The sequence below is a fragment of the Leucoraja erinacea genome, chromosome 17 (genome assembly GCF_028641065.1).
Source record: "Leucoraja erinacea ecotype New England chromosome 17, Leri_hhj_1, whole genome shotgun sequence".
NCBI lineage: Eukaryota > Metazoa > Chordata > Chondrichthyes > Rajiformes > Rajidae > Leucoraja > Leucoraja erinaceus.
This window is the reverse complement of record NC_073393.1, coordinates 19312761-19332746: the sequence shown is the minus strand read 5'-3', so window position 1 is coordinate 19332746 and position 19986 is coordinate 19312761. Positions and strand designations below refer to the sequence as shown.

General features: G+C 47.5%; 1 protein-coding gene across 2 annotated transcripts; it reads right to left on the bottom strand.

The window, feature by feature from the left end:
* Positions 1-2173: 2173 nt before the first annotated feature.
* On the bottom strand, positions 2174-10023 carry cmtr2 (cap methyltransferase 2). 2 transcript variants are annotated; one of them, XM_055648743.1, is made up of 2 exons: positions 8583-10023; positions 2174-7691 (listed from the first exon to the last, which is right to left on the bottom strand). In XM_055648743.1, exons 1-2 carry the CDS (start codon positions 8726-8728, stop codon positions 5417-5419), a joined length of 2421 nt encoding a protein of 806 aa, XP_055504718.1. In that variant the 5' UTR covers positions 8729-10023; the 3' UTR covers positions 2174-5416. The 2 variants fall into 2 exon arrangements, with proteins under 2 accessions (XP_055504718.1, XP_055504719.1); XM_055648744.1 differs by lacking the exon at positions 8583-10023 and adding an exon at positions 7917-8560.
* Between the last annotated feature and the right edge of the window lie 9963 nt (positions 10024-19986).

The following is a 19986-nucleotide window of genomic DNA, read 5'->3' as shown; positions in this document are numbered from 1 at the left end:
CATCCATCCATCCAGCTCCATTCCAAGAGAGCAAGAAATTGCAGAGAATTGTGGATGTAGCCCAGACCAACACACAAACCAGCCTCCCTCCCATTGACTCATCTACACTTCACACAAAGCAGCCAGCATAATCAAGGACTACTCTAGTTTAGTTTCTTACTAGACTAAGTGGGGCCCATTGGGTCCCAGCTTCACACAGGAGGGCTGGTTCCCCAACGCAATATTCCACCTCTCCATCAATTCCAATACAAACACACACACATGCACACCCTCCACCTCACATGCACCCACACACTGACTCACACATCATATATATGGCAGTAAACTTTCTTGCATCTACTCTCACGGCTAAGCATGGCATCTCCACTGTGGGGCTTCTGCAGTCAGCGGCATTTCCGCAATAAGCATGACCTCTGCACTCACCGCAAATCACGCAATCAGCGCGACCCGTCCAATAAGCGGAAGTCACAAAATGAGCGGGACTTTTGGACGAAATACAGTCGGATCGAATAAAGCATTTATTTCTTCCAGTCGGACCTAATAAAGCATTTATTCCTTCCAAACAGTCGGACCAAATAAAGCACTGCAGTTTCAAGCACAGACTGGGCAGCAGGCCAAACAACTCGTGGCATTGTCATTAAGGGCTAACAAATCATTTATTGCAAGTGCATTGCAGACTCAGTTCAATTGATTCACAGCTTAGAATGAGTCGCAGCCTCTCCCTCGCGATCTTGCAGTGACTGACTCGCATACAAATCCAGGGTTTTATAGTCCAGCCCCCCCTCCCCCCACAGAAGGGGTGTTACCTTAATTGCAGAGATTGATAGGTGAGAGGGCCAATCAGCTGATCAAGGTTTTTTTAAAACACTCACAACTTTTTTATTTTTCATCGATGGGAAAAATCCTCGGTGCTAGCTCAGCGGAGGACTGAGTAAGATGGCCAAAAATCACAGCAATACAGGGCAGCTTTTTTTTCTAAAATCAATATACAGCGAAGACAGGAAGTGATCAAGATGAGACTTTTAATTATATAGATTGTCAAGTGTACTGAGGTACAATTAAAAGCTTTCTTGTTGCGTGGGGCACAAGGGGAAAGATTATAGATTACAAAGCAAGATTTTTATACAGCAGATATTGTAACAAAAAGTTGGGATGTTATGTTACAATTGAACATTGTGAGGCTGCATTTGGAATATTGTGTTCAGTTTTGGTCACCTGCTATAGGAAGGATGTTGATAAGCTGGAAAGAATACAGCAAATATTTATGAAGTGCCAGGACTTGAGTTTTGGTCACCTGATCTATAGGAAGAGATGAGATGAATGATAAGCTGGCAAAGCACTTCAATACAGCAAATGGGTTTATGGACAGATATTGCCCCAGGGACATATTGAGGGATACGGGGGCAGAACATCGAATTTGGCTCTCCTGCTTCAGGCCAAGAGCCCCCTCGCCCCCGATGAGGGATGATCTTAGAGCGGCCCGAAGATTTCCTTCGATCATGAGCTGCAATGAGATAGCTTTTTTGTGAACCTTCGATTCTAATCTGCACTCGTTAATCACTGAATGTAAGACTTGTTTAGAGTTGGGGAAATCGAGAACCAGAGGACAATAGTTTAAAGTGAAAGGGAAAAAAATGAATAGGAACCAGAGAGGTAACTTTATCCGCACAAAGGGTGCTGGTTATATGGAACGAGTTTCCAAAGGAGCTAGTTGAGGCAGACAATATTACATTCAAGAGACAATTGGATAGGTCCATAGATAATAAAAGTTTAGAGGGATATGTCCTAAACACAGGCAAGTAGGACTAGTGTAGATGATGCATCTTGGTCACCTGGATTGTGCCTTGTACAACTCTATAACTTGTATTACCATTCATCTACACCAGCAATTTGTCAACCAACAACCTTCCAAAAAATATGTACCTGCTGGGGTTGTATACTATTAGGTGCTGGAGAGGATACTTAGTTGATATATCGATACTTTACCTGCTCTTGGAGTGTTCGTTGGGACAGTACAGGAAGGATTTTACTCAGCATCGAAATGTGTGCTGTCATTGCCAGAGTGTCTACATTGATAGCTTCATTGTGGAGCAGCAAGGTGATTAAACCATTATTCATCGATAGAAATGCCACCCCAGTCAAGGGAGCAACAAAAAATCAAATCAAACTTGGCTTGTGTAAATCTGAAGACATTTAATGGTTCTCCATACAAACAAAACTAGTTGTACATGGTTATTTCAATCTCTGAATATAGAGCCATTTTTATTTCAGATGAAAACATTCTCCAACCAATAACATTAACGTCAAAGGAATATTTATCTCCCATAGGCCGCGGGATTTACTGATTTCCTTTTCAGCTCCAAAGGGTATGTTAAAGTGCACTTTTGAAAAAACGAAAAATTATAATACATAAAACAAATTAAAGTAATAAACAATAAGAAAGAGGTCCCTTATCATTCACAGAATGCATTTCTCATGTAGTCAAGTGGTATCATGGTGCTACCAAGCCATATCCAGTGCCAGACATATCCCAACCACTACTGGACATCAATATCTTCTTGGACACTATGGGATCGATCTTTATATGGTTCATCAGTAATCACTGGCTATTCAAACCCCAAAACAAACTCCCAGTTACTGAGTATTTTGATTTGAAGTTCCTGGGAAACACAGCAGGCCAGACTGCATCCATGCAGATAGGATAAATTGAGCTAATATCACCATTTGATGCGTCTATCAAAATTATCCCTTCTAACCCAAACTGGAAGGGCTGGTTATCTGATACTGGTGTTCTCTATAAAGTGCTCAGTATCCCAATAGAATCCCCATGCACTGGCCTGGCAGATTACCCTTACAACCAGCAATTCAGACAGCACTGATATGGACTGCAGACTGACAAGGAAAACAAATTAGTGGTATTTCACAGAGTTGACAAAGGACCGATAGTCTAGTTGGTTTTCATCTGTGCTACTCAACCCAAACTCTGCACTAAGAAAGTTCTCTTACAGACTCAAAGAAGCAAACACTACTCTGCTCTTCTATTTATCTCTCCCCCAAGGATCACAAGCTTCAGATACCTGCAACCAAACAAGTGTTTTAGTCTCTACCACATTTGAGCATCATCCCTTTCCAACCACCAGTATTCCCTGCCAAAACATCATCCATTTCTCCTGCCCTTTGGATCGCAGATAAACTCAAACTGTCTCCAAAGAATCCCCGGCCCTGTGGCCAAAATGTATTTCTCAATCACAAAACCGGTTCCTCCATTTGGCCTGGAGCAATTTGTATGGTTTTGGTGTTCATAGAATTGCAGTTGCATGTCCTACACAACAGGAGATGACGTGGCTTTGAAGAACGGCCCGACATCCTGAAATATTTATGCTTCCTCTCTCGAAGCTTCATTATTCTGTTCTGAGTTAGTTCTGACTAAACATCTTGCTTCCGAAAATCAAATTAGCATTGTTCAGTGTTCTCATAAGGTCAGCACAAGCGATACCACAGTACGAGACGTGGCTCTTATTCCAACTCCTGCCATGGCCCGCTCTTTATGCTAAAGATTAACATTATGCACCTTAAGTTTAGCACTGGCATTTTCTGGCAAGACAATAAACTGTTACACCAGATGCTGGTGCGCCAGATACTGGGCTGAAGATAACGTTTTCTAAAATAATTATTTAATGTTTTAAACATAATGTTTTAAATGTTATATTGTGGGAGTATTGTGAGCAGTTTTGGGCCCCATATCTGAGGAAGGATATGCTGGCATTGGCGAGTGTCCAGAGGTTTACAAAAATGGTACCAGGAATGATTGGGTTAACACATGATGAGCGTTTGACAACACTGGGCCTGTACTCGCTGGAGTTTAGAAGGATGAGGGGGGGGGGAAACCGCATTGAAATTTACCTAATACTAAAAGACCTCGAAGAGTGGATGTGGAGAGGATGATTCCACTAGTGGGAGAGTCTAGGACCAGCGGCCACAGCGTCAGAATAAAAGGACGCACATTTGGAAAGATGAGGCATTTCTTTAGTAGTGGGTGGTGAATCTGTGGAATTTGTTGTCACTGATGGCTGTGGATGTCATATCGATATATCCTTGATTAGTACATAAGTTAGCAATTATGGGGAGAAGGCACTAGAATGTGGTTGAGAGGAAAATGTAGATCAGCCATGATTGAATGGCAGGGTATACTTGATGGGCAGAATGGTCTATGTTTCTATAACTTATGATCATATCACTGCTATACAACTAATCATGGGAATTGTAGTGGCCACAGCATGGGAACAGGCCCTTTCGGCCCAACTTGCCCACATCGACCAACATGTCCTATCTACATTAGTCCCACCTACCTGCGTTTGGCCCATATCCTGCAGAGGAATGTTGAACAATACTCACACAGTGAAGAGGAACCATCCTGACTTTTGGTATGCACCTCAGACCTCACCAGCCCCACTAAACTGTAAAAATAACAGCTGTTACTACTGAGATACAAATAGTTGGAATGGGATGGTGCTGCATAGGTGTGCACACTAAGCATGTGTGTTGTACATGAAACAAGGATAATGAGAGACAGGACAGTAATTTCACTGCTGCAAGGCTTGTAATTCATACCATAGATTCTATCATTTGGTAAAACACGCACTCAATTCCTATAAAGTCATTTCCTATTCCATTGGAGTAATGGGGGGAAAGGAAGTCAGATAAATCAAACCAGTGATTCCCAATTTGTGGCCGAGATGAAATCCTAGAGACAGCTGGACACAACTTTCCCACATTGCTTGCCCTTCACATATCTGCTGGACTTGAAACACAAGAATAAATGAATTCCAAAATGTAATCGCTCATTTGTGGAAGAGAGTCCCTGGCAAGTTTACAGCCGTCCCTGCTCCTAACACCATCACCAAGTCACACCTGGCTCAAGAGTCACATCGTGGTGCAATGTGGTCCCCTGTGCGTGAAATAATTATTTACACAAACACAATGACTGATCAGACTCCTCATTCCACAGGGCAAACAGCACAGAGCTCAGCATCCCCACACATCATCACATTTTTCAGGCAATTCCCAGGCAGCACACCCATCACAAGGTGGAACACTCCCCCATCCCTCCCAATGTCCTTCGGCTAAATATCTGACAGCTTGGATCAGAGCCCTACGATGACGCCCAGCTCTGTGATCTTAGTCAGCCTGCATTCACACCTTGCACGCTGCCCTCTGAGCTCTTCAGGTGAGTCTGCCCCATGAAGCCAACACTGTGTCATAGGACCATTGCGGACCCTGACCCCCTTTGGTCGAAGCTGCCGTGCAACTCCCTTGTGACTGGGCGCCTCTGCCTCCGGTGAATGCTGGCGGACAAGCTGCTCCAGCGGACCAATGCTGCAGTGTGGTTGCCTCGTGCAGTCCGGAACACGCTGATCTACGTGGTGGCCTGGAGCGCCAGGTGAAGTCTCTGCTTGGTGATGGCGAGGTTGACCGCACTCAGGAACTCCGGCAGGGGCCCGTTGAGTAGCAGCTCCATGGGCACAAATTGCAGAACCTGCCGGGACTGCTCGCTCCCGGGCTCTGGCCTCTCGCTCAGCTGGTCCCGCATCCTCCTTAGGAACTCCACCAGCTGGCTGGGGGGACGGCAAAAGCCTACGCACAGGAGGACGGCCAGGTGCCCCAGGGCATCTGAGGAGGTGGGGCTGGCAAAGGACAGGGCACGGAAGCAGTGTTGGAGCACGAACACCAAACCCGCCGTGAAGCGGGTGAAGCAGGAAAGGAGGGGGAGGACCAGGGCGCCGCTCTCAGTGCTCTCTGTGACCGCCTCCAGGACGGCCCCCAGTAGCCACCACTGGTAGCCAGGGTCCCCATCATGGAGCTCAGTGCAGCGGGCAGGGGGTGGGGGCACCGACTGGCACTGCCGTAGCTGGACGCCACTGGACTGCTTTGTAGCTGGATAGTGCTCCAGGCTCCCAATCACCAGGCACTCCCAGGGCGGGCACGGCATCACCGTGAGGTCGCCCAGCTGCTCCCTCATGAGGGCCAGCTGCGTGAGCACTTGCTGCCCAGTGTAGAAGCAGCAGGAGGGGCAGTGGGCAACGGGTGCAGCCTGGCACGTGACCAGCGCCTCGTTTAGATCCCGCAGCAGCCACGACTGGCAGAAGGGGGAGCTAGCCAGCCGGCTCAGAGCACGGCCCTCCAACACGTACCAGGACAGTAGGTTGGGGTGCCCTTCCGCTCCCTGCATGATGTGGGGATTCTCTAGGGGATGCTGGCAGTGCCCGTCCACATCAGGTCCGAGGTACCCTCTGCGCACCCGCTGCTGCCAGCCCTGACGAGCCAGCTCCTGCCTCTCATTGTAGGAGCCGGTATGCTGCTTCCTGCCCTGGGCCAAGAGCCTGCTGAACAGTCCCCGGACGGCCCCTGGCCCCTTCAACACCCAGGCATCCCGGGCCAGAGGGCGCAGGCAGAACCGATTCAGGTAGAAGCTGGCGGCGCAGTCCCGTCTCTCCGCTAGCAGACTGGCCACCTGGGAGTCTGTCTTCCCAAAGAGCCGCAGATTCTCCCGGATGGTGCCGGTCTGGAGCTGGTGGAAAAAGTGGCAGCAATCCTCCAGCTGGCTCAGGAAGGAGGGCGGGACAGGGATACGGGCCAACACAGCCTCCCCCACCACCTCCGGCCCGAAGCTCTGCACCAGCTGCTCAAAGTGGCCCCCCAGCGATCTTTGTCCTGCGTACTCCAGACAGACAGCGTAGACCTCCGAGTTGCCCGCCTTGCTGGTGCCTGGCTTGAAGACGTGGACCTCGTGGAAGCAGCAGTTGAGCAAGTAGAGCAGGCAGACCGAGGAGCGCTCAAATAAGGTGAACATCTTCAGCACCAGCGAGCCGCCAGGGCTCAGCAGCTTCAGGGCGGAGATGGCTTCACAGTAGTGCAAGGGGGCCACCAGAGCCTCCTGCTCACCAGGATTGTCCTGGCAATCCACACTGCCGTCCGCCGTCACCAGGTGGATGCTCTTCATGTTCCGCGTAAACTCTGTCAGACCCTGGAGATACTGCGGGTCCATAATGTCACCAGTGTCTTCGGGACCAAAGTACCACCAAGGCAGGGTACCTGCGATCAGCCGGTCATCCTTTATCATCATGCCGGTGTCGTTGCCCTCGTGGTAGGGGTTGAGAGTGTTCCCCACCCAGCTCCAGTCACAGGGTATCTGGTTGGACCTCAGATAGTGGTTGAGGCTGGTGATGAAAGCTCCAGGAGCCTCACAGAGGTGCACAGAGTTCAGCTCCCCGTTGCGAAGGGCCTCCACTGGGAGCAGGGGGAATGTGCACAAGATCTCGTGAAACTTACACCAGGCCTGCGTGCACAGTTCAGCGTTCATGGTCCTCCTGACGTGAGGAACCACCTTCCCAGACCAGTTCGTGAAGCTGGTGTGCTCATGCCACTTCTCCAGCTCCTTGTCACTCAGCTCATTCTTCACCAGGTTGAGCGACTCCTTCAGGGACTCCAGCCTCTTGGACCGCTGGCACTGCCCTGTCTGGACATCTCGGACATCAGGCAGAGTCCACTCATTGCCATGCGGCTTCTGAAAAGTGATTTTTTTATTAAACAGCTCCTCAATCTCACTGAGAACAGGACGACTGAACTCGGAGAGATCTGTCACAGAATCTCCACGCAGCCTTTTCCTATTGGTCTTGCAATGCTCCATGGATCTGCAAGAGAACAAAACAGAAAACGTTTGGTTATTTATTTCCCTTATTCAAACAAGATATGTCAACATTCTGTGCCTCACCATCAGTGAAAGGCATTGAACGCAAGCAGATCTTTTTCAATATCACTCCTATTTGCATCAACTCCCAATTTGGTTTAGAAAGCTGTCGACTGACCATTTTGTTTTTGTGCAAGGTAAGACTACAAGCAACAAAAGAGTGCCTCACCAAGTCGGATATCAACCGGTCAGTCCGAATGAATCACCCAACCCCCTTTTTTCCACATTCGGGATTTCTAGGGTCTCACTCTGGTGGCACCTCTGATTCTCACCCCACACACCTATGTGATGGTTGGTGCTCAACATACAGGGCTTTCAAAACACCACTCTGGCCACATCCAAGCAAGCTGGAGGGGCAGGGGGTGGGGTGGGGAGGGGGTAATGGTAGGGTGGTTAACAGACAAAAGCCTTCAATCCTGCTGCAGGCAAGACCCACAAACCCTGCTCTGGATTTTGGGCAGAGGGGCAATTGTAACCGGCCAACAGACTCTCACCATTTGGTCAGAGGGTGGGTGAGGAGCTGGAAAACTTGGCTTTTAGGGAGAAGGGCAAGAACAGTTACAGCAGGGCAAGGTCTTGACAAATGGGGTGATGTGGGGTGAGAGGCTGCTGGAATTAGGGCGGAAGCTTGTGGCAAGGAGGGGCCGGGCCCGGGCGTGAGGGTAGGAGAGGAGTCGGAGGGAGATGAAGGGGACCCTGGGCGGGGAAGGACGAGACGGACCCGTACTGGTTGCGGGGAGTTGGGGGGTTGAGGGCGAGCTCTGTCCTCACTCATCGCCACACAACGGCGATCGGTGCCGAGGGTCGGCGGCGAATCCGGGCGAAAGCTGCTCACCTGCCTGTAACTTCCGGCAACTCCAACCTCCAGTGGCTTGGTGCGCCGAGTAAAACATCCGGAGGGCAACAGGTTCCCGAGCGACGAATGGGTGTGGACTGGGGGTACACAAAATTGCTGGAGAAACTCAGCGGGTGCAGCAGCATCTATGGAGCGAAGGAAATAGGCGACGTTTGGGCCGAAACCCTTCTTCAGACTGGGCCCGGTTTTATTCAAAGATCATAGGTTTTATTTGAGGTACAAAATCTATGAAAATCATGCACGTAGACACAACCAAGCGCATGAAAACATACGGAAAATACACTTACATTCTACAAGTCTGTTACAAGAAAAGAAAAGTGCATTAGGCAAAAAAAATATTAATAATCAACTCCCTGGTCGCGCAAGAGGCGTTCCATTACCGAGATAGGCTTAGGGTTGTGCAGGTCAGTTATAGAAGCTGACAGTTGCAGGAAAGCAGCTGTTCCTGCACCTGCTGGTGTGGGGCTTCGGGTTTCTGTACCTTTTGCCCGATAATAGCAGAATGAAGACGTGATGGTGGGGATCTGTGATGATACAGTGCCCTCCATGGGGTGGAAGATTGCAACCATCACGTGGTCCGCCCTGTTTCAACGAATGCAATCATCCTGGCGTGCACAATCAAATAAGATCAAATACAACAAGTTGTCCTACAACTTTAGGCTGTGCATACCATACGCAAGAAGAAGAAGTGCCCTCCATAATGTTTGGGACAAAGACCCATCATTTATTTATTTGTCTCTGTACTCCACAATTTGAGATTTGTAATATAAAAAAATCACATGTGTTCAATAAAGGCCATTTTTATACATTTTGGTTTCACCATGTAGAAATTACAGCAGTGTTTGTTTATACATAGTCTCCCCATTTCAGAGCACCATAATGTTTGGGACACAGCAATGTCATATAAATGAAAGTAGTCATGTTTAGTACTTTGTTGCATATCCTATATCTTCAGCATATAAAAGGCATGCTCAGTTGGGTTCAGATCAGGACATTGACTTGGCCACTCAGCATTGACAATTTTTTAGCTTTGAAAAACTCCTTTGTTGCTTTAGCAGTATGTTTGAAACATTTGTTTGAACTTGAGCAGGTGGTTCACAGATTATGTGGTATGCTTAGGATCTTGGTCAGTTTCTTCTCTTCTCCATACTTTGCTCTTCCCATCACTCTGATGTAAGTTAATCTTCGTCTCATCTGTCCACAAGACCTTTTTCTCCAGAACTGTGGTTGCTCTTTTAAGTATTTCTTGGCAAACTGTAACCCGGCCATCCTATTTTTCTGATCTTGACCGCTTTTGGCTCACTGTGCTGCGATTTCTGAGAGAACGCCGCTAACTATGGCCGTCATTTTTGGTCACCTCGCTCAGAGCCCCCCTCCGCATTCCTGGACCAGAGGATTTTTCCCAACGATGAAAAATCAGAGAGATATTAATGGGTTTTTTTTTAATCACCATTCTCTCTGCTGCCCCTGCTGGAGGGCGGGGGAGGGACTATAAAACCAGGAAGTGGTGTGCCTCACTCAGTCTCTGCAAGATGGAGGAAGCCAGAGGGCCACGTCTCTCTGAGCTCTGAATAACACTGAACACATGTCTACTCAACTGTGAGTGCCCTTAATATGGTTTGAAAATGAAAATATGGTTGGGTTGAAGTAAAAATGCTCTGCAAATGGCTGTTCGGGTTGAAGTAAAAATGCACTGCAAATGGCTGTTTGGGTTGAAGTAAAAATGCACTGCAAATGGTTGTTTGGTTTGAAGTAGAAATGCACTGCAAATGGTTGTTTGGGTTGAAGTAAAAAGGCACTGCAAATGGTTGTTTGGGTTGAAGTAAAAAGGCACTGCAAAGGGTTGTTTGCCTAAACTTGACAATTTCCTGTTTGCACTATATTGATTTTAGGTAAAATGCTACCACTTACGGCTGTGATTATTGCCCATCTTACTCAGTCCCCCTCCGCTGATCAGGTGCAGAGGATTCTTCCCATCAATTAAAAATAAAAGTGTTATTAGTATTTTATAAATGTTGAGAATCTCTCTCCTGTTAATCACGCCATGAAGGCCACACCTTTTCCGGTGGAAGGGGGAGGGATTATAAAACACAGAGATGTGGGTGTGCATGCAGTCGCTGCATGATGTGGGAGGGAGAGGTCACGACTGTCTGAGCTTTGAATCAACTGAACACACTGAATGTCCACTGAACATTGTGCGGTTTTATGGTGGTTTCACCTTGCTTGAAATGGTATGGAACTGCATTTGAATGTGGTGGCCTTGCACCCTGCATGAAATGGTATGAAACTGCATTTGAATGTGGCGTTGTTGCACCCTGCTTGAAGTGGTTGGAAACTGCACTTGAATTCGGTGGCCTTGCACCCTCCTTGAAGTGGTAGGAAACTGAACCTGAATTTGGTGGCCTTGCACCCTGCTTGAAATGGTAGGAAAATGGATTTGAATTTGGTGGCCTTGCACTCTGCTTGAAATGGAATTTTAAGGAATAGCCGTGAGTCAACTGCCAGCCCACCAGCCGTGAGTGAGCTGCCAGCACATCAGGCTTGAGGGACTGGGCTGCCACCCCAAGAATCCATTTGGCCCACAATGTCCATACTAGCCCTCTGGAGACCAGTAGTCCCTGTAGCCAACAACACCCATACCAGCGCTCCAGAAAGCCCCCCCCCCCCCCCTCACTGGCCACCAATGTTGGAATTGGTGGAGAGGTGGAATATTGCGTCGGGGAACCAGCCCTCCCGTGTGAACATGGGACCCGACGGGAGTCTAGTAACTCCCGTGGTCAACAGTTGCAGCATTCAATACCATGATGTCTTCCTTGATTGTCTTCCCTTAGCCATCTGTAGCATTCACTCATTCCATCAGCAACATACGAGATGACCACAGGCCATCTACAAGATGTCTTGGATCAACTCACCGTGTGCAAGGGCAAGTGCAGCTGGCTCTTATGAGAAATATCACCTCCAAGCTCCCCTTCAGATCATAGTCCACTCTCTGTGCTGATGCAGGGTCTCAATCTGAAACGTCAACAATTCACCCTTCATCCTTCCCATCCCCCCCCCCCCCCCCCCCCTTCTCCCCCCCTCCCCCCCCAACAGATGTTGCTCGACCCTCTCAGTTCCTCCAGCAGTTTTTCTTTTTCCTTTAGAGCACCTTGAGGACCACATCAGCCTCAGGATGTGATTGAGGATGTTAATCGCCACTCTGCAAAAGTGTCATGGCCTTTTAAGAACAACTTAGTTTTAGATTTGCTGGAAGCTTCCAGAAGCTGAGATCAGAATATTATTAGTCTTAATGGGTTCTGTCTGTTTTGCATCTCTAAGGATTTCTGTCAGACGAGCAGATGGCATTCATGTTTTAAACATTACAGAACTCACAGAGGAAGCCCAGGCTTGCATTGACAGGAGGCAGGTATAATCGGTGTCAGAACAATGTTTCTCAAAATCAAAACACCTTACCAGAAAAGTTAGTAAATAGGGATTCCTCAAGGAAACACTTTAGGGCTTTTGGAGCATTCTTGGTTGCATTTTGGAGCATTTTGGTTGCCCTCATCAGAGCCTAATGTGCCGGGGACCATGGAGACACTGTGAGTGGGAATGGCAACTCAGTTGCTTCCCTCCTTCCCAAAGCAGAGTCTGAGGCTCATCAGCAGAGAGATTTTCTGCCCAATCTCTAACCCAACAGGCAACTGTGGAGTCTTTCCTTCCAACCGATCCCTCGTCGTCATTGTGTAGATGACCGACTGCGACTATAAGGTACATTTGTGAATTAGATCAGTTTATTATGTGGATCTACCGTGTGGTTGAGCATGGTTTATATCTGTGTGTTGTAGAAGCATCTTCTTGCTGTTGTTTCAAGGTTAATTCGCGGGATGGCGGGACTGTCATATGCTGAGAAAATAGAGCAGCTGGGCTTGTACACTCTGGAGTTTAGAAGGATAATTGGGAATCTCATTGAAACATGTAAGATTGTTAAGGGCTTGGACACACTAGAGGCAGGAAACATGTTCCCGATGTTGGGGGAGTCCAGAACCAGGGCCCACAGTTTAAGAATAAGGAGTAAGCCATTTAGAACGGTGGCGAGGAAACACTTTTTTCTCACAGAGAGTGGTGAGTGTGGAATTCTCTGCCTCAGAGGGCAGTGGAGGCAGGTTCTCTGGATGCTTTCAAGAGAGCGCTAGATAGGGCTCTTAAACATAGCGGTCAGGGGATATGGGGAGAAGGCAGGAACCGGGTACTGATTGGGGATGATCAGCCATGATCACATTGAAACATTACAGAATGCCCAGACTTACATTGACAGGAGGCAGGTATAATCGCTGGCTCAAAGGGCCAAATGGCCTACTCCTGCACCTATTGTCTATTGTTCCTTTGCAGCTTGAATGGATCCATTTAATCTGCATCTTTGCCACAATATTCCCTGGAGCCATTCTTGGTGTCAGGTGGTATTTTTCCTTTTGTTTCTCCTGTAGAGATCATAGACACATGGAAACAAGCCCCTTCAGCCCACTGGGTCCAAGGTTTAAGTTGGATTCAAAAACATTTCTTCTCAGCAACTCAGTTATTGCACAAATGTGTCAGCTTAAATGATGTGCTCTTGTCAGTTTTATGAAAGCATATGGAAAATCTAAAACCCTCCAATAACCCTCATTCTAAGTACAGGTGCACAACCTTTTATCCGAAAGCCTTGGGACCAGACACTTTTCGTAATTCAGAATTTTTCGGCTTTCGGAATGGAAGATTTTTAGCGTAGTGGTAGAGTGCTCTACTGATATCCGCAAGGTCGCGAGTTTGCGCCTCGATCCCGGCAGTTACTCAATCGCGAGTTTGAGTCTTCAATGTAGTTTTTTCTTGCAGAATAGGAGAGAATAGGGAGGGTTAGGCTGGGATCATTCTCTGCGAGATGATCTTAGTGCGGGAGACAAGTGTAGGAGAGGTGTACTGACTGTGTGGGCAGAACTTTGGAAGTGATTGCCCACCATTCTCAAAAGCCGCTGTGTCTCCCTGTCCCTCCAACTCCAGAGGAATCCGCTCCCCGATGGGCCGCTACGGCGACAAGTGGCAGTTCGCCCACAGCCCGAGCTGCGCCCCCACATCCGCAACCCGGGTTCCTCTGGAGTTGGAGCGGGGCTAGGCTAGAGTTGTTGCTGGCTGTGAGTCTCTGGGATCTCCGTGCTTGCAGTGGGCCTGGGGGTGGGTGTCCCGATGAGGGGGCGCAGCTCGGGCTGTGGGCGAACTGCCACTTGTCGCTGTAGCGGCCCATCGGGGAGCGGCTTCTGGTGGTCCTGACGTCTCTCAGCTCCTGTCCAGGGGGATGGCCGGAGACGTCAGGACCAACAAGAACCCGCTCCCCGATGCGCCGCTACAGCGACTAGTGGCAGTTCGCCCACAACTCGAGCTGCGCCCCCTCATCCGCAACCCGGGTTCCTCTGGAGTTGGAGCGGGGCTGGGCTAGAGTTGCTGCTGGCTGTGAGTCTATGGAATCTCCGTGCTTGCAGTCGGTGTCCCGTTGGTCCTGACGTCTCCGGTCATCCCCTAGAATGGAGCTGAGACTGGGAACTGCACCGCCCTTGCCCCCTCCCTCTGCAACTGCAAACAACCCCACAGTTCCCAGTCTCAGCTCCTGTACAGGGGGGTGGCCGGAGACGTCACAGCCCGAGCTGCGCCCCCTCATCCGCAACCCCAAGACCAAGACGTACTTTGCACACCATTAGCTTCTGTCCCTACGGGGAGCGTGTTCCTCTGTAGTTGGAGCGGGGCTGGGCTGCTGCTGGCTGTGGGTCTCTGGGATCTCCGTGCTTGCAGTGGGCCTGGGGGTCGGTGTCCCGTTGGTCCTGACATCTCCGGTGACTGGCACTGGCTCCGACGTGAAGACAGTGCAAAGCTCCCGCGCCGGTGCAATGGGCGGGGAGCTGGAGAGGGGAGGGAAGGGGTCACACACATGGCCGGGAAGCAGAGGGGTGTAGGTGGGGTGAAACTGAAGGGAGCGACAATTTGCTGCTGCCTGCCCGCTGAGTTTAAAAGTTCCCACGAAAGACTCACGATACACTGTGTATCGTGTCTACCGTGGGAACATTTTTAACTCAGCGGGCAGGCAGCAGCATATTGTCAATTATTAACCCTCCCACGCAATATACCCTCACCTTCTCTTTTATGAATGGGGATTTAGTTCCCCTTTCTTCGAGGACCGACCGGAGGTTCCGCTGTCACCTCTGCGGGCCGCCCTCGGTGAACGTCTTCAAGGACCTTTTTTCAAGGATCGAAAAAATGTCCGCTATTCAGAGCTTTTCGTTATTTGGAACTTCGGATAAAAGGTTGTGCACCTGTACCTCTTCTGCTTCAATCGTGAATCACAAATCATTCTCTTCCTCTGGAGAATCAATCATTTTAAACAGCTCGGTTGCCAGGGCCTAGATTGGCAGCACTGAATACACAAAGGGGGGTTGGTGCATCTGGCTTTGGCTTCTCCCTCAAATCCTGAACCAAAGGATCAGAATATCATCACAATGTGATTCGACAGGCTTGGGCAGGTGCACAGATATAATGGCAGCATCTTACTGGAATGTAAATCAACAAGACTAACTGGGAAGTGATGGATCAAGTAAAAAGGCATGGATAAAGAGAGAGGAATTTAAAGAAAAAGGTTGAAGCTGACAGACAGATAATCAATCTAGGCTAATCCTAGTTTCAAATTCCACGAGGCTGTGTGCCTTGAGAAAGAGAGACAGTTTGATCCACCCTGGTAACATTGCCTGTGCTTGTAAGTTGTGGAAACAACAACTTCTGAACACTCCAGGGAATGTTGAAACAACTCTCCTCCACTTTCTGAAACCGCTGTTTTAAAAATCATTTTATAACATATAACCACTTTACAAAAACAGCACTTCTTAGGACTTTGCAAACCTGCTTGCTGCCAAAGAAAGTATGTTTCAACCCTTATAATTGTCGCAATGCTAGAAACTCCCAGACAGAGCAAGATCCCATGAACTGTGATGTGATAAAATAAAATGCTTTATAATTCTACTAGTACAACTGGTTTATTATTGCCACGTATACTAAGATACAGTGAAATAACTTTATTCTGTGTGTAATCCAGGCAGATTATACCATCCATGAGTACACCAGGTAATGCAAAAGAGAAAATAGGCAGAATGCAGAATGTAGTGTTAAAGCTACAGAGAAAGTGAAGATATAAAAAAATTGCAAGGGGCTCAACCAGATAGATTGGAATATCAGGAATTTAATTCTTAGCTTGTGAGAGGTCTAGTCAACAGACTGGTAACAGCGAGAAGAAGTTGTTCTTAAATCTGGTGTAATGCTATTTAAAACTCTTGTATCTCTGCCTAATAGGAGAGAGGAGAAGAAAGAAAGATGAGGTATAAGTGGTCCTTGATTATGTTGGATGGTTTTCCGAGACAGCGTACAGTGTAGATGGTGTTGATGAGGGGAGGCTGGTCTGTGTCATGGACTGGCCTACGTCCACAACTCTACAATTTCTTGCAGTTTTGGGCACACTTGCCAAACCAAGCTATGATGTATTCCAATGGGAATGCTTTCCAATGGTGCATCTGCACAAATTGGTGAGAGTCACTGGAGACATGCTCAATTTCCTTTTGTCTTCTGAGGAAGTAGAGGTGTTGGCATGGATGGACCAGGAGTTACACTGTTAGTGATATTTACTCTTAAGAACTTGAAGCTTTTGACCACAACAGGCAGTGAAGAAAGCGAATGGCATATTGGCCTTTATAACGAGAGGAATCAAATATAGGTGCAAAGAGGTCCTTCTGCAGTTGTACAGAACCCTAGTGAGACCACACCTGGAGTATTGTGTGCTGTTTTGGTCCCATAATTTGAGGAAGGACATTCTTGTTATTGAGGGAGTGCAGCGTAGGTTTACAAGGTTAATTCCCGTGATGGCGGGACTGTCATATGCTGAGAGAATGGAGCAGCTGGGCTTGTACACTCTGGAGTTTAGAAGGACGAGAGGGGATCTTATTGAAACATTTAAGATTGTCAAGGGTTTGGACGTGCTAGAGGCAGGAAACATGTTCCCGATGTTGGGGGAGACCAGAACCAGGGGCCACAGTTTAAGAATAAGGAGTAAGGATTGGATTGGATTGGATTGGATTCCTTTATTGTCATTCAGACCTTTCGGTCTGAACAAAATTTTGTTGCCTGCAGTCATACATATAATAATAAATAACAAAACATACAATAAACACAAATTAACATCCACCACAATGAGTTCACCAGGCACCTCCTCACTGTGATGGAGGCAAACGTCTTAAAGTCTCTGTCTCTTCCCTCCTAGTTCTCCCTCTGCTCTGAGACGATCAGGCTTCAGATGTGGTGAGTAAGTCACGTGGCTCAACTGAGCTCCGCGAACGGGCCGGTTCAAGCTCCGTGACCCGGGGTGGTCGAAGCTGCCGAAGATGCCGCCCTCCAGTCCAGTGGACGCAGCTGTAGTTGCGGGAGCTCCGGAAATACAGGTCACTAACCTGTGACCTGTGAGCTCCCGACGATGCCGTCCACTGGCCCACAGCCGAGCCCCGAATACAGGTCACCGCCGGAACGCCGCCTCAGCCCCGAAGCCGGGCCGCCACCAATGGAACGCCGCCTCAGCCCCGAGTCAGGCCGCCGCCGCCACAGCCCGAAGACGGCCAGCCTCCCGCTGGTAAGTCCTGGCTGGCTCTGCCTCCGGAGCCTCGAGGTCAGTCGCAGTTGGAGGCTGCCAGCTCCGCCATTAGGCCTCAGCGCAGACGGAGGCAGAGAAGGGGGATACGACAAAAAGAGTCGCACCCCCCTGAAGGAAGAGACAAAAAAACATGTTTCACCCCCCCCATACATATACACAACCTAATAAACTAAAATTTAAATTGAACTAAATTTAAAATTAAAATGTAAGCCATTTAGAACGGAGACGAGGAAACACTTTTTCTCACAGAGAGTGATGAGTCTGTGGAATTCTCTGCCTCAGAGGGCGGTGGAGGCAGGTTCTCTTGATGCTTTCCAGAGAGAGCTAGATAGGGCTCTTAAAAATAGCGGAGTCAGGGGATATGAGGAGAAGGCAGGAACGGGGTATTGATTAGGGATGATCAGCCATGATCACATTGAATGGCGGTGTTGGCTCGAAGGGCCAAATGGCCTACTCCTGCACCTATTGTCTATTGTCTATTGTCTATCTTCACTTCGCCTCTATTAATACAGACTGGGGCAAATACTCTAACACACTTCCTGAAGTCGATGAACAGTTCCATTGACATTAAGGGAGAGATTGTTGCCTTGACGCTATGGATTGAGGGATCAATATTATGCCCACGACGCCAGGAAGAATTTGCAGTCTCTGTCAAGTGGTCTTTTACAAAGATCAGAAGGGGGTTGGTTAAATATCTTGAGTGTAAGATCGCATCTACCCATCAACATGCTACCCTGGGCACCCCTGTATTTTATTCTCCTGTCTGGAACGGATATTGAACCCACAATGTTTTAAGTCAACGATGAGAGAGCAATCAATTGAGCTACATCGGCATGTCTGGGGCTGAGGAGCAGATCCTGGAGAAAGGGAGTCAGCAAGTCTGAACAAGAGACATTCTGAAGCATGTAAAATGTGCACTGCACGACTCTCTTGTACTTTCTTTACTTTCCTAACTTCTACCTTTTTCTTAAAGCTCTAAAAAAAAAAAGAAGCGGTACAAAAAATGTATTAAGATATATGTGTTGTGTAGAATTGTAATTTACCGTACTTCTAATTAAAAAAAAATTAAAAAAAAAAAAAAATGTGCAAATAATGTAATGTTTCATGGAATTTATTACACTATTTAGACATCTATATATCTCTCTGTCAATATCAATACACCGAGATCTATACCTAGACTTTTTTTTTATTCATTCAAACAATGTAGACAATTCAGGACGATGTATGGCTCAGATCCAGGTGAGTCACAGAGAGAAAGACAATTGAAACGGGTCCACCAACCACCTATTTACACCACAGTATACCACAGCAATCTTGTTTATAATTCTTCCCTGTGGTTACTGTAAATTAGGAAGTTAAGGTTGAGTGGGGTGATTGTATTTTTCTCACAGGGATGTGAAATTTTGATCCCCTCTTCAAGATGGTGAAATTAGAGTCTTAGAATAATGTTAAGGCAGAGATTGATAGTTTCTTGATGAGCAAGTTACTGTGGAAGGACAAGGATCAGGAATTGTTACAATCAGATCAGCCTGTGCTATTAAATCGGACATTTGGTCAAGTGGTTGATTCCTGCTCCTAAATTGCATGTATTTTCAGTATGTCACCTCTCATTTCCTTCCAATTTAACTATTAGCCCTGCTCTCTGCCTTCTCGTGGGTAACAAATCACCTGAGCAGGTCAATAATTTATTGTCAATTTCACAAATCTTAATTTGAACACCTAGATTCTTACACACAATGTAATCGAATGTTTTCACGGAGAAATGTTACATTAAACGCAGAAATGTTCTTCTATCCATTACTTGGATTTCTTCCTCAAAAAATGCGATTAGGTTTGTTAGACACGATGAACATGTTACAAATCCATATTGGCTCGCTATAATTTCAGCTCAATCTGACTGTACTTAATTGTAGATTCCAATAACTTTCCCACAACAGATGTTTGATGAGCTGGTGGATAATTTTCCTGGACTCTTTCCTATTGAATGGAGTTGCACGTCCAATTTCCAATTTAAAACTTGACTCGAGAGAGAGCTTTAAACAATTAAAGTAAAGGTATCTGCAGCCTCCTTCGATACATCCTTTAAAACCCTGAGAATGAAACTGTCAAATCCTGGGGATTTGTCAGTGTATAATGGAACTTTTACTGATGCTGTTTCCACGCTTTTGTTAACGTTAGTGATTTCCAGTCCTTTGTTCATTATTAATGTCAGGTCTTTATCCTTTGCTTGTTTGAAAATAACATTTAGAATTACACTTCCAGGGATCAATGTCGAATGTATAATTATTTATACAAACATTTAACAATACTCATAATTAAAGAGCAGCATGCAAGGAAACATAGGTTCCGGTAGCGGGACGCAGAGGTAATATGAGGTTACTTGAATATGATACTGTTTTATTTTTTGATTAATTGAAAGATACATCATAGAAAGAGACCCCAGGGCTCGAAATTAGCGGTTGCCCGGGTGCCAATGGCAACTTACAATCCCGCCAGGCAACCTAAAAGCCATGCCATTTTGCCCGGCTTGGCAAGCAACCGGGACACCCGCCCGCCATCTCGGCTCTCGCTCTCGGCGCTAGCTCTCGGGTCCCGGCTCGGCGTTCGCTCTCGGGTCTCGGCGCTAGCTCTCGGCTCTCGGCGCTAGTTCTTGGCTCTCGGGGTTTCGGCCCAAAACGTTGCCTATTTCCTTCG

What these genes read in the sequence shown, in the direction of transcription:
- cmtr2 (XM_055648743.1), bottom strand. Translation starts at nt 8,728, where the DNA reads ATGCTGCTGCACCCGCTGAGTTTCTCCAGCAATTTTGTGTACCCCCAG. An exon ending in TTGCCGGAAGTTACAGGCAG is followed by an intron (nt 7,692 to 8,582) that starts GTGAGCAGCTTT and finishes GTTCTCTTGCAG; the next exon opens with ATCCATGGAGCATTGCAAGA.